The sequence below is a fragment of the Eleutherodactylus coqui genome, chromosome 7, assembly GCF_035609145.1.
Source record: "Eleutherodactylus coqui strain aEleCoq1 chromosome 7, aEleCoq1.hap1, whole genome shotgun sequence".
NCBI classification, from domain to species: domain Eukaryota; kingdom Metazoa; phylum Chordata; class Amphibia; order Anura; family Eleutherodactylidae; genus Eleutherodactylus; species Eleutherodactylus coqui.
The window spans coordinates 14,119,195-14,134,327 of NC_089843.1; the positions used below are offsets into that span (position 1 = coordinate 14,119,195).

Genomic DNA, 15,133 nt, shown 5'->3' on the forward strand with positions numbered 1-15,133 from the left:
ATCTCTCCCATATACTGCAAACATAGAGCAGATCCTGCTCCCCTATCTCTATCTCTACTTACACTGTACACATAGAGAAGAGGAGATCCTGCTGCCCTATCTCTATCTCTCCCATACACTGTACACATAGAGGAGAGGAGATCCTGCTCCCCTATCTATATCTCTCCCATCTACTGCACACATAGAGAAGAGGAGATCCTGCTCCCCTATCTCTACCTCTCCCATACACTACACACATAGGGGAGCAGGATCTCCTCTTCTCTATCTATATCTCTCCCATCTACTGCACACATAGAGGAGAGGAGATCCTGCTCCCCTATCTCTATCTCTCCCATCTACTGCACACACAGAGAAGAGGAGATCCTGCTCCCCTATCTCTATCTCTCCCAAACACTGCACACATAGAGGAGAGGAGATCCTGCTCTCCTATCTATATCTCTCCCATACACTGCACACATAGAGGAGAGGAGATCCTGCTCTCCTATCTATATCCCTCCCATACACTACACACAGAGGAAAGGAGATCCTGCTCCCCTATCTCTATCTCTCCCATACACTGTGCACATAGAGAAGAGGAGATCCTGCTCCCCTATCTATATCCCTCCCATACACTGCACACACATAGAGGAGAGGAGATCCTGCTCCACAATCTGTATTTCTCTCATACACTGCACACATAGAGAAGAGGAGATCCTGCTGCCCTATTTCTATCTCTCCCATATACTGCAAACATAGAGCAGATCCTGCTCCCCTATCTCTATCTCTACTTACACTGTACACATAGAGAAGAGGAGATCCTGCTGCCCTATCTCTATCTCTCCCATACACTGTACACATAGAGGAGAGGAGATCCTGCTCCCCTATCTATATCTCTCCCATCTACTGCACACATAGAGAAGAGGAGATCCTGCTCCCCTATCTCTACCTCTCCCATACACTACACACATAGGGGAGCAGGATCTCCTCTTCTCTATCTATATCTCTCCCATCTACTGCACACATAGAGAAGAGGAGATCCTGCTCCCCTATCTCTACCTCTCCCATACACTACACACATAGGGGAGCAGGATCTCCTCTTCTCTATCTATATCTCTCCCATCTACTGCACACATAGAGAAGAGGAGATCCTGCTGCCCTATTTCTACCTCTCCCATACACTACACACATAGAGAAGAGGAGATCCTGCTCTCCTATCTATATCTCTCCCATACACTGCACACATAGAGGAGAGGAGATCCTGCTCTCCTATCTATATCTCTCCCATACACTGCACACATAGAGGAGAGGCGATCCTGCTCCCCTATCTATATCCCTCCCATACACTGTACACATAGAGAGGAGGAGATCCTGTTCCACTATCTCTAGTTCCCATATCTTCATAGAAGAGGAAAAATAAAGGAAGTCGGGACCAAAGTAGAACAAGAGTAGAGGAAGCAACGGCAGGAAGCAATGATTACATTATACTAAGTATAAATAGAAAGGCAGAAGAGACGTGATGTCATAATCTGTGATAATACATAGGACTGCAGGTCACGTCATCTGTACTTATCACTGTGCTATCTGTGGTCTTACATAGGACTGCAGGTCACAGACTGCATGGAGGTGGGGAGTTCTCCTTCAGTGGAAGTCTTCAAACAAAGGTTGGACAAATATCTGTCTGGGATGATTTAGTGATCCTGCACTGAGCAGGGGGTCGGACCCGATGACCCCGGAGGACCCGATGACCCCGGAGGACCCGATGACCCCGGAGGACCAGATGACCCCGGAGGACCCACCAACTCTACCAGTCTATGATCTGCTACATTATCTGACCCCAGAGAGTTATCACTGGTTCATTTCTGGTGTTACATAGGACTGCACGTCAAATCTACTATATTATCTGTGCTCAGAGAGTTATCATTATGTTATCTGCGATCTTAGGCCTAGTGCCCACGACCGTGACGGGCTCCACAAGCGGAATACCGCAGCGGAGTCCGTCACGGCGCACCCCCCCCCCCCCCCCCCCCCAGAGACTCCATACTTACCTCTGGATTCGCCGCCCGACGTCCCACATGACGCGCCGGTAGCGTCAGATGACACGCCCACAGCGTCAGATGACGTGGCCGGTTGTGGGTGGGGAAGCGGTTTCACGCTATCCTCCGCTGTGCTACAGCGGAAGATAGTGTGACGGACGGCTTCCATTGACTGCAATGGAAGCCGTCCGTGCGTATGCCCGCAGCAAATAGAGCATGCCGCGGGTGATTGCGGGCGCTTTACGTGGCGGAAATCCGCCCATGGGAGTTAGGCCTTACATAGGACTGCTGTACTTCATATGACAGAAATAATTCAGCCCCAAATAGCTTCATGACAAACTCAGCTCTGCTACACTTGTGTACATAAAACTAAAGAGTAATGAAGCAGCAGTGATGTGGAGGAGGCAGCGATGTAGCAGAGCTGAGTGCGCGGAGTGTAATATTCCCTCCCTGGGGATCCCGGCTCCAGCCTCCGCCTCCTGCATCTGGGAGTGACTGCAAGGAGGAAACAGGGATCAGGCTGCAGCAGAGAGGAAAACCAAGAATGAACTTCGCTTCGGAGAAGAAAGAAAACTTTCTCCACTGCAGCCAATAAACCGGATCGCAGGATTTACAGCAACCGCAGCGACAGCGCCAGATCAGCCGCGAAGGTGTAACGGAGACCCTGCACCCCGAGGTACTGTGACCTGAATCCTATTGGAGGCTGGTTACCTGCGAGGACGGGTTTACAGCGGGTTGTGGGGCTCAATCACATATACTGCAGCATTGGATTGCGGCGATTGTAGAGGGGGAGGGGCTGACCAGCAACTTCTACATGGTTACAGATGTAGCAAAGTTTAACCCGATGCTAATGATTCCTGCAACAAGTTATCGAAGTGGAACAAAAGCAAATAAACTGCAGTAGGGAACGTTGGGTATTGCATTAAGTGTCAAGTTAAACTTTGCTACATCATTCCAGTATGGTGATGGCAGATTGATGGTTACCGACCGCGTCCCTCAGCAAATACGACTGCGGTCAAGCAGATTCGCACTGGAGTTATTGTGCATAGTCCAGCACAGAGAGGTATGTTGAACCTGGGGCCCCAGAGTAACATTGCTAACGGGGCCCCCACCTACCAAGTGCCATTTATAGTCCGGATGTCTTCCTATTTTGGCCCCCAGAGGCGCCAGGTGTGACTACTACCTCGGCACCCCTAATGCTACGCCTCTGGTCCGCTAACGGATATGTATATACTGTATATGGAGTCAAGGTAAGGCGGCCATAGACTTCTATGAGGACCACCCTATGGAGAGCGCAGCAGTCAGCTGGCGGCTTATCACAGGAAGGACAATAGCAACCACACAGCAAACATATCCACCTGTGCCGATATGTGTTCCTCCTAGACGGGGTATTGAGAGTTGTGCAGGGCTGCTCACACTGGCATCATGGCACAAGCGCACGAACGCTCCATTCATTTTCAATGGGCCTTCGGCAAGCACTTGGGTGTCTCCATCAGCCCCATTGGAATGAAGGGAGCGCTGACCGGGCATGCTCGGCCACAGTGATGTCACTATGGGGGAGGAGCGACCCTGCAGGAACAGGCAGAACGGGACATGGGTGTCCTGTTCTTGAGATCAGCAGGGGTCTCAGCAGTGAGGCTCCTACCGATCAGCAAATTATGCCCTGTCCACCATACTTGACATTCTGGTACAACCCTTTTAACACCTTCCAGCCGCCGCAGTATTAGGAGCGAGCCAGGCAGCCCAGAGGAGCTGCTCTACTATTAGGGTCACTAGTTACTGTTTTGGGCTATAGAGGGGGGCACTATTACTATTTGAGGCCACAGATGATCCTGTCACTAAGTGGGAGCACCCAGGGGGTCTTATTACTAAATGGGGTGACAGAGGGAGTTTTGTTACTGGTGGGGCCACATAGAGTGTCTTGGTAATAAGTGGAACTATGTAGGGGTCTTATAACTAAGTGGAATCACATAGGGGGTCTTATTACTAACTGGGGCCACATATGAGGTCCTAATACTTAGTGGGGCTGCAGAGGGGGTAACTATTACTAAGTGGAACCACAGCAGTAACATTAGTACTATGGGTGAGCACTGAAAAGCTGGGAAGAGTATGGAATGAGAACAGTCATGGCTGTTGGAAGTCTCAATGGCGGTCTGGGCCCAGAAAGTAGAAATTTGTATATGGATGACTCCAAAATGAGACATCAGCATCAGTGTTTACTGGAGGTAACTGCACTGTAATCACTATCACTGTAGAGCCAGTATTTGGGAACATTGTATGGTAACTGCATTATTTAGAGGTATACAGCTGAGCCGCGTTATAAAGGTGTCTTATAGAATATATACAATTTATTTACGGCGTTCTGGTACTTTATTAATGTTATCAGCTTGTTTCAGCGGCAAGTTATCTTATGAGTTTGGTTCTGGTGCTGTATTTATGTTATAATTTTAGTTCTGTGCTGTATTTCTGTACTGAGCTTAGTTCTGTTACTGTATTTAAATTATGAGCTTGATTCTAGTCCTGTACGTGTATTATGAGCTTGGTTCTGGTGCTGTATTTATATACTGAGGTTTGTTATTGTGCTATATTTATATTATGAGCTTGGTTATGGTACTGTATTTATCTGGTGCAGTATTTGTGTAGTGATCTTATTTCTCCTGGGGGACTTATGTTATGAGCTTGGCACTGGTGCTGTGTTTGTTATGAGCTTGGTTCTGGTGTTGTATTTATGGTATATGCTTACAGTTGGTATGTTTGGAGGCCCTTTGTTGTCACGGTGACGCCACACTCTATTTTGTCACTCCAGATGGTAGGCCGTAGAAATAACGGAGACCAGTCCAGTATAGTTTAGTAAACTGCGAGTGAGCAGTTTTAATAACTTCGGTATTGGTAAACAATAGGTTAACTTTGTCTCAGGTAAACAAGGATGCAATATAAGACGGGCAAGATACAATAAGATTGATTTGATGATTCGCTGGTTTTCAACGCTCACTGTTTGATGAAGATGCACCACTGAAAGGGTCTTCTGGAACTTTGCTGTAGAATATCAAGGGAGCGGGTTGTCTACCACACTCGACCTCGGCTAGGAATAACTGGCTGAACACTCCTCCTCGCCGACTACAGGAACTGCAACCTCTCCCTCACACGCACTTGGCTGAGTCTGCTAACTGCTCAGCGTCACTTCTTTTTATCATCTCTATCTCTACCTGCCCACTTGTATAGGGACTTGTATGTTTGTTTCTCGCCCCTGGGGCTCTGCACCAGTGAGATTAAAGGGGTTGTCCCGTGAAAGCAAGTGGGGTTCAGCACTTCTGTATGGCCATATTAATGCACTTTGTAATGTACATCGTGCATTAAATATTGGCCATACAGAAGTTATACACTTACCCCCTCCGGTGCTGGCGTCCTCGTCTCCATGGCGCCGACTAACGCTGTCTTCTCCTTCCATTAGACGCGCTTGCACTGTGCGGTCTTCTGTTCTGTTGAATGGGGCCGCTCCGGCGTGCTCGCGCCGCCGAGGTCTTCTGCGCATGCGCAGACCAGCTCTCCGGCGCGAGCACGCCGGAGCGGCTCCATTGAACAAAGAACCTTTAAACCTGACTGTCAGTCAATGAGAGGCTAGCTGATGTCAGTGATGAGCTTTAGCTTAGAGCAGAAGGGGAGACACAGGGTCTCTCCGACGGACAGCACCTTCTGTATCCAGGGACGGCATACAGGCAGGTGAGACAGGACAAGTGTGCTGCTAGTGTCCTGTAGTGCCCACTGGGCCAATACACTTAGTTCTGGTGCTGTATTTATGTACTGAGCTTGATTCCAGTGCTATAGTTATCTACTGAGCTTGGTTCTGGTGCTGTACTTATGTTATGAGCTTGGTTCTGCTACTGTATTTATATTATGAGCTTGGTTCCCATGCTGTATTTATGTACTGAGGTTTGTTATTGTGCTATATTTATGATAGTTCTGGCGCAGTACTTATGTTATGAGCCTGGCACTGGTGCTGTACTTGATATGAGCTTGGTTCTTGTGCTGCATTTATAAACAGGTAAGAGGTGGAATGTTACGGTGGGGCTGGCTACTCACAGGTGAGCCATGCTGCACAACTTGGCTTGGCTGAGTGCGGAGAGCTGCCCTGTGTTTCCCCGTAAGGCTGGGTACCCACTGGTTTGCAGTGGACTGTGTGCAGCAGACGTTCCTCTGTAGATCAGCAGCGGAAAGCCTCCAACCCGCAGTATTTGGTGCGGATTATCCCATAATTCATGCAGAATGAACGCCCTCATTGTGGAGAGGTGAATTCAGCAGCCGAAAAGTCTCTGCGGATTATTCCCTATGTAGCTTATGGACAAGATTTTCAAAATCTCATCCACTTTGCTGATACTCTAAATGTCGCTGAATTTCCATGCGGAGGGTCCACACCGAAATTCTGCATCAAAACCGCCCTATTTTGGACCCTCTCTTAGGGTGTGATCATATGTGGCGGATTTGTTAGGGCTGAAAGGGTTAAATCTGCTGCAGATGCGCCCAAAATCTGCAGAAAATGGTGTGGAATGGCTGTGGATTTTTTCTTCCCCTTACTTGCACGTGCACCCAGCCGGGCGGGGGAGCAGGACACGGGCGCTTGTCGGCGCTGCTCTCAGAAGCACTGACGTGCACTGTATTGGGCGCGCCCTCTCCACCCGTGCGATGGCCAGGGAGGGCAGTAGAAGCAGGTGCGCTCCCTGTTGGAGGGCGCTGGGCAGTGTCCTTGTGTTGTAGCCTCTTAAAGGCTGTATAGGGGGGTCCCGCCACTATAGTGAGGCAGGTGGTATCACCAGTATAGAAGATCTGGGAAGAGGGTAAGCTAGGCCCCGCCCCCTCCCCGAGGACCGGAGGCGATTTTCGAATAGGCGTCTGATATTAAAGCCTCTCATCTGCACCACAGCAGGCAGAGACGGACCAGAGACGCGGCTCCAAGAGGGTCTACAGAGCTGCTGCTCCTATCGTCTGAAAGAGGCGGCCAAGGGGAGGCTACAGAGTGCCGCGTCGGCAGCCCAAGGCCCAATGCCCACGGGCGGGTTTGATGTGCGGAATCTGCGCGGATCACCCACATGGAAAATCCGCAAATCAAGCCGCCCGTAGGGAAACATGGAATAAAGCATGTAGATTTGATTTGCGGACCTTTTGGCCTGGAAAACAAATAGCAGTATGCTCCATTTATGGGCGGATCCCACAGGGACGCCTTCCATCGAAGTCCGATCCGGGCCGCAGATTCTGCAGGAAGGCCCGCACCATTCCGCATAGCAGAAAAGAGAAGACCCGGACAGGACGCAGAAGACCCGGACAGGTAACGCAGGGTCCTCGGCGGCGGGCAGGGTCGGATTCCGCGGCGGGCTCCCACATTCAGAATCCGATCCGCCAGTGGACATGAGGCCTTACCGGTCTGACCAGAGTGCTGTCCCCATGCTTGGGAGGGCAGTGCAGGACTACAGAGGACCAAAAGACGCAGACCGCTGGGAGGAGAGGGAGTCTGCCTTCCCGCAAAGACACGGTCATGATGAAGATGACGGCACCGTGTACCCATATACGACAGCCATGTAGATCCAAGAGCCTGGAACAACCTGCTGGGCATGTAGGAGCAGTCCAACAGCGTGAGTGGGCACACACTAGGGGCATTATGGAGGACGAGCTCGGACTATGGGAGGATCTTCCCAAAGGGACTACAATCGCGGGATGGGGTGTACGGTTACCGCTGGTAAAGAGTGACGGTGTAAGGATGGATGATGCCTGATGTAAGGTGTGCTGTAGTGGGGAAAAGGGCACCTTGGGGTTAGCAGCGCTGTGCGCCATTGAGGGATGTGAGATGGAGATGTACGTGAGATGTCTGTACACACCTACGGTGCGTGCGTCCGCGGGGAGGCGGAGCTCCGACATTTCGGATGTACTCTGGCTCATCCGGCTGTGATGTCACCGACCTTGGAGAGACCGTATGGAGTATTACTAGTAAGATGTGAGTAGCTGGATGGTACGGCGGTCGCCCCGGAGAGGAGAGACGTACCGCGGCACCGGCCTGCATTTATCTCTGCGGAGACACCGGTTACCGACGGGCGACTAGGTTTATGTAGAATCAAAGCCCCCGAACCGCTTGTGGAGCGGAAGACCTCATTAACCCCTTCATCCCCTGCAGTTCAGGAACAGTTATATTTATAACTCTGTCTGTAACCACCGCGCCCTACATCGCCCCCTGCCTCACTGTGCTTGCCACCAAGCTAAAATGTGCCAGCCAACCCCTGACTGCACTTAATGCCCACTCTCCACATCCAGGCCGCTGCCCCCTGTACTGTACACAGCTGATCTCCCCCTCACATTATGTGAGTGGTCTGCAGCCGGTGATGTGCGGACCACCCAATGACTCACATGCAGCTCCTGTCCAGTTTCCTCCCAGCAGTGCTCACATCCTGCGCCTCTTCCTTCCATGCTGCTGGAGGGGTGCACTGACTTCATGGCTGCACACCCCCAATCTTGGCACTCCTTCAAGAAAGGTTGGAGGAATTCACTTTCTAGTGGGGGCTAATCTTAGGACTATTTTCCAAAACATATATAAGTATCCATAGGAGCTGCCAGTGTATAATATGTCACAAACAGGGCCGGCCTTTGGGGTGTGCGACTGCACAGGACACATCACTCCATCCAGATGAAGGCGATGCCACCAGGTGCCCTTTTCTGATGCAGGGCTGCCCAGCCCCGCCCCTAAAACTCCAGCTGCTGGAATAGTTACATTCATTAGCACACACGGCTCTGTGCATGCTGCATGGCAGAGCCTCTTCACTCCCCCTCCTGGCTCCTGCATTCACTGCACTCTGAGCACAGGGCCGGGAAGGAGAGAACAAGCTCTGCTATGTAGCCTGGGGTTTAGGAACAGGGGCAGCCCTAAATATGCATAAGGCAACAAGGGGGTCCTATTACTAAATGGGGCTTCAGAAGGGGTGAATATTACTATTTGTGGGTACATAGGATGTCAATATTACTATTTGGGGGCACAGAAGAGAGTCTATTACTAAGTGTGGGCACCCAGGGGATCCTACTACTAAGTGGGGCTACAAGAGGGGTCTACATTACTATTTGGAACCACAGAGGTGGTCCTGTTACCAAGTGGGGGCACTGAGGGGGTCTTATTACTAAGTAGGGCCACACTTGGGGTCTAGTTGCTAAGTGGGGTCACACAGGGGGCCACTGTTATTAGGTGGGTTTCAGCAGCTGGATGGGGGCAGCGCACTGAGGTGAGTGACAACTAGAGGTACTCTCAGTGGTGACGCTAGGCCCAGAGGGAAGACAAGCGAATATGAATGACTCCAAAAAGAAACATTAGTTGTGATCACTGGAAGTGACTGCATTATAATCACTGCGTGCAGACAGTATGTTGGTACATTATATGGTACCCATAGTGTTTAGAGGTGTAGTAAAGGTTAGCCACCGCAGCTACGCTCGCAGCATTATAAAGGTTGTCGTTAGAGATGAGCGAGTAGTGCCTTAGCCGAGTATCTCCCTGCTCGTCTCTAAAGATTCGGGAGCCAGCGGGGGGCGAGGGGGGGGGGGGGGGGGAGAGAGGGAGAGAGAGATCTCCGCTCCGTTCCTCCCCGCCCGCCGCCGGCCCCCAAATCTTTAGAGACGAGCTCGAGTAATGTGCCTTAGCGAGTATACTCGCTCATCTCTAATTGTCGAATATATATTCTTAAAAAAGGGTTTTTTTTTTACAGCTTCTGCTGCTGTATTTGGATCTGGTACTGTTTCAATGTACTGAGCTTGGTTCTGGTACTGTTCCAATGTACTGAGCTGGGTTCTGCTGCTGTATTTATGTACTGAGCTTCCTTCTGGTACTGTTTCAATGTACTAAGCCAGTCTCTGGTGCGTTATTTATATACTGAGCTTGGTTCTGGTGCTGTATTTATGTTCTGAGCTTGGTTCTGGTGCTTTTTTTAATGTACTGAGCTTGGTTCTGGTGCTTTTTTTAATGTACTGAGCTGGGTTCTGGTGCTTTTTTTAATGTACTGAGCTTGGTTCTGGTGCTGTTTCAATGTACTGAGCTTGGTTCTGGTGCTGTTTCAATGTACTGAGCTTGGTTCTGGTACTGTTTCAATGTACTGAGCTTGGTTCTGGTACTGTTTCAATGTACGGAGCTTAGTTCTGGTACTGTTTCAATGTACTGAGCTTAGTTCTGTTACTGTTTTAATGTACTGAGCTTGGTTCGGGTGCTTTTTTTAATGTACTGAGCTTGGTTCTGGTACTGTTTCAATGTACTGAGCTTTGTTCTGGTGCTGTATTTATGTACTGAGCTGGGTTCTGGTGCTTTTTAATGTACTGAGCTTGGTTCTGGTACTGTTTCAATGTACTGAGCTTGGTTCTGGTACTGTTTCAATGTACTGAGCTTGGTTCTGGTGCTGTTTCAATGTACTGAGCTTGGTTCTGGTGCTGTTTCAATGTACTGAGCTTGGTTCTGGTGCTGTTCCAATGTACTGAGTTGGGTTCTGGTACTGTTTCAACGCCCTGAGCTTGGTTCTGGCGCTGCTTTAAAAGTTGATCTTGGTTCTGGTACTGTTCCAATGTACTGAGCTTGGTTCTGGTACTGTTTTAGTTTACTGAGCTTGGTTTTAGTGCTGTTTCAATGTACTAAGCTTGCTTTGTGTGCTGTTTTAATGTACTGAGCTTGGTTCTGGTCCTGTATTTATGTACTGAGCTTGGTTCTGGTCCTGTATTTATGTACTGAGCTTGGTTCTGGTCCTGTATTTATGTACTGAGCTGGGTTCTGGTGCTGTATTTATGTACTGAGCTAGGTTTTAGTGCTGTTTCAATGTACTGAGCTTCGTTCTGGTACTGTTTCAACGTACTGAGCTTGATTCTGGTGCTTTACTTATATGCTGAGCTGGGTTGTGGTGCTTTATTTATATACTGAGCTGGGTTGTGGTGCTGTTTCAATATACTGAGCTTGGTTCTGGTACTGTTTCAATGTACTGAGCTTGCTTCGGGTGCTTTTTTTAATGTACTGAGATTGGTTTGGTCGCTTTTTTTAATGTACTGAGCTGGATTCAGGTGCTGTTTCAATGTACTGAGCTTGGTTCTGGTACTGTTTCAATGTATTGAGCTTGGTTCTGGTACTCATTCAATATACCGAGCTTGGTTCTGGTGCTGGTTCAATGTACTGAGCTTGGTTCAGGTGTCGTTTCAATGTACTAAGCTTGGTTCGGGTGCTTTTTTTTTAATGTACTGAGCTTGGTTCTGGTACTGTTTCAATGTACTGAGCTTTGTTCTGGTGCTGTATTTATGTACTGAGCTGGGTTCTGGTGCTTTTTATAATGCACTGAGCTTGGTTCTGGTACTGTTTCAATGTACTGAGCTTAGTTCTGGTACTGTTTCAATGTACTGAGCTTAGTTCTGGTACTGTTTCAATGTACTGAGCTTGGTTCTGGTACTGTTTTAATGTACTGAGCTTGGTTCTGGTACTGTTTTAATGTACTGAGCTTGGTTCTGGTACTGTTTTAATGTACTGAGCTTGGTTCTGGTACTGTTTCAATGTACTGAGCTTGGTTCTGGTACTGTTTCAATGTACTAAGCTTGGTTTGGGTGCTTTTTTTAATTTACTAAGCTTGGTTCTGGTACTGTTTCAATGTACTGAGCTTTGTTCTGGTGCTGTATTTATGTACTGAGCTGGGTACTGGTGCTTTTTAATGTACTGAGCTTGGTTCTGGTACTGTTTCAATGTACTGAGCTTGGTTCTGGTACTGTTTCAATGTACTGAGCTTGGTTCTGGTACTGTTTCAATGTACTGAGCTTGGTTCTGGTACTGTTTCAATGTACTGAGCTTAGTTCTGGTACTGTTTTAATGTACTGAGCTTGGTTCTGGTACTGTTTCAATGTACTGAGCTTGGTTCTGGTACTGTTTCAATGTACTAAGCTTAGTTCTGGTACTGTTTCAATGTACTGAGCTTCGTTCTGGTGCTGTATTTATATACTGAGCTTGGTTCTGGTACTGTTTTAATGTACTGAGCTTAGTTCTGGCACTGTTTCAATTTACTGAGCTTAGTTCTGGCACTGTTTCAATGTACTGAGCTTCGCTCTGGTGCTGTATTTATATACTGAGCTGGGTTCTGGTACTGTTTCAATGTTCAGAGCTTGGTTCTGAGTACTGATTCGATTTACTGAGCTGGGTTCTGGTGCTGTATTTATGAACTGAGCTTGTCTCTGATGTGTACACATGTACTGATCTTGGTGTGAAATTAGTCTTATGGCTTAAACATGGGCGTGTTTTTCTCCCTTTATATGGCCATTATAGTCACAGCCCTATAAGGGGACAAAACAAAACCACTGATAGTTACATAGGACTGCAGGTCACATCTACTCCATTTTCTGTCCTCAGAGTTATCACTGTGTTATCTGTGGGTTACATAGGACTGCAGGTGACATCTACTACATTATCTGTACTCTGTTATCAGTGTGTAATCTATGGGGTTACATAGGACTGCTGGTGACATCTACTACATTATCTGTACTCTGTTATCAGTGTGTAATCTATGGGGTTACATAGGACTGCCGGTGACATCTACTACATTATCTGTACTCTGTAACACCACAGATAACACAGTGATAACATAGGACCGCAGGTGACTATCTGTACTCTGTTATCAGTGTGTTATCTGTGGTGGTACATAGGACTGCAGGTGACATCTACTACATTATCTGTACTCTGTTATCACTGTGTTATCTAGGGGGTTACATGGGACTGCTGGTGACATATACTATATTATCTGTACTCTGCTATCACTGTGTTATCTGTGGTGTTACATAGGACTGCAGGTGACATCTACTACATTATCTGTACTCAGATCGTTCTCTTTCTGCTGTCAGTCGTGTTACCTATAATTTTGTGGGTCTCGGTCCTGCCGTCACGTTCTGTAGGTTCATTAGTATAAAAACTGCTTCTGTCTTTCTAGGACATGACAACATTGCTGGACAGCAGGATGGGGACACTGCAGATAGGTAAGAGGCCATCATTATTCATGGAGGCTGTAAAAAATTATGTTAAATCCTGGGATGGAAATGAGGCCCCGCCCCTGCTTATCTGAACCACACCTCTGCTGACAAGCCACACCCTCATATTCTAATTTATATTTCCCTTCAATAGATGCCTGCTCCTCATGGGCAGAGGTCTTATATGTGAAGCAATGGTCTGGGAGGTGCTAGGAACCCATAACTAACCTACAACCCCTCCAAGCACTCATAGGACCTGGGTTATACAGGGACTAGCTCCATACCCAGCAGCACAGATTACTTCAGGGCGTGGAATAATCTGTTGGAGTGTTATATCCTGAGGGGGGCAGGATCCCTGCTGCACAGAGTATTTCAGATATGAGAGCAATAGGCAACTACAAAACTACCATAAGATGCATAATTGTTCACCCCATATTATTTTGGCACCAACCATAGAACGACCGAGAGGTTCAGTGAATCGCAGTGCGTATCTGGTGACAATGGCGCCCCTCAGGGGTGGAGCATATTAGCAAGTGACTAGTCAGCTCTTAAAATTGATGTAGGAAGCAGGAAGGATGGAGAAGTACAGGGTGGTCTGTGGAAAATCCCCTTGACAGCCCACTCCCATGAGAGTGGTCTAAGAGAAAATCTGTGTTGCCCATAGCAACCAATCACTGCGCAGCTTTCATCTTACCTTAGCAGTAAAGCACAGACCTGCATTTAGAGAGCTTTCATCAGACTGTGGGGCGGGGGACTTTTCTGGAGTCCGTCCTGTAAAACGGGTCAGACTCATGCTCACCGAGGGCCACATCAACATTACGGTGGCCTCCAAGGGGCCCTTTATAAGGGTTCATTCACACAGGTGGATTTGCTCTCTGTATTACCCACATAGTCTATGCCCATACAGGCAGCTTACACCCCACTGATTTGCATTGGAGCAAGCATGCCCTATTTTGGCCAATATTATGGACTGAAATTGTCCATTAAAGTCAACTGAATTGCGTAAATCCCCGTGACACGTGTATCCGCTGCATATGTAAAGTCATCTAGGGAACCTTCTTACTTTTTGTTTGTTTTTGCGCTCGAGAAAAAAATGCAGTGAATATATGCGCAAAAAAACTGCAAGAAGGTCCAAATACGCAGTGAATACGCCGTGAATACGTAGTGAATACGCAGCTTCCTGCTGTGAAAATTCTGTGCATTTCACGGCCCAAAACTGGAGTGACTGAGCCCTACCTGTAGCCGCTCCTCACACGGCTCTGGGGCGCTCTGCACCATGATTGGGTTCCTCCCCTTACATGTCTTTAGCGCTGAACTTCCTGTCCTGGCGGGTGGCGAGGATGCCCGGGTAGGGGGTCAGAGCTGTGCCACTGTCTGGAAGCTGTTGAAGAGGGCGGAGCGCTGGAGCTCAGAATCCAAGATGGCGTCCCCTCCCTGCGCTGGCTGCATCATCTAAGTGAAGTGGAGAGCCGGTCCTTCTGCCTCCGCACCCACGCAGCCACATAAACTGATGTGTAGAGATGGATTGAGTTTGACACGTATGGTGTGTAGACGACTGGTCAGAGCCTCTCCAGAATGGCCGGACTAATGCGGTGTCTCGGGATGCTTAGTACCTACCACAAGTGCTCCAAGGAAGGAAAACTGGTGGCCGGGCCATGGGCACCCAAGGCTCATGTCTGTGGGGCATGGAGGCTGCCCGCCTGTCCAATCGCACAGAGGAGCGACTGTTAGGGCTCACTGCGTATGCAGATTCAGTCCCTGAAATACACAGCGTATGCAGACCACCGCTGTGCGGATCATTGTGCTAAACACGGACAGCTGCCTCTGGTCGGGGCATTTAACAGTCATTAAAGTAGTTCTGCCCCCGAGGGATCTCAGGGCTGCGCTGTGTTTTCCCTGCAGGCAGCAGTTAAATGGATGGAAAAGTCGTAAATTATAGCCGTGACATGGCAGCAGCTAGTCTTTGTTCATCCGATGTCGGCAGTCATGTTTGTGATTTTATTGCGCGGCTAACTTCGGCGCGATATTGATGTTTGTGTGAAAGAAGCCTCAGAGTGTAATCGGCTTGGAGACTGTGTGCTAAAGGCGCTGAACAGCTCCATCTTCTAGAAGCCACCTACAGGCTT

At 48.6% G+C, this 15,133-nt stretch overlaps 1 protein-coding gene across 2 annotated transcripts in view; it reads left to right on the top strand.

Moving 5' to 3' along the window:
- Positions 1–2,513: 2,513 nt before the first annotated feature.
- HSPA12B (heat shock protein family A (Hsp70) member 12B) overlaps positions 2,514–15,133 on the top strand; it is a 67,891-nt gene continuing 55,271 nt past the window's right edge. For both annotated transcript variants that reach the window (XM_066572867.1, XM_066572868.1), the window contains exons 1-2: positions 2,514–2,688; positions 12,971–13,016. In XM_066572867.1, coding sequence (XP_066428964.1) covers positions 12,974–13,016 — 43 coding nt within the window. In that variant the 5' untranslated portion in view covers positions 2,514–2,688; positions 12,971–12,973. The remainder of the gene's footprint in view (positions 2,689–12,970; positions 13,017–15,133) is intronic.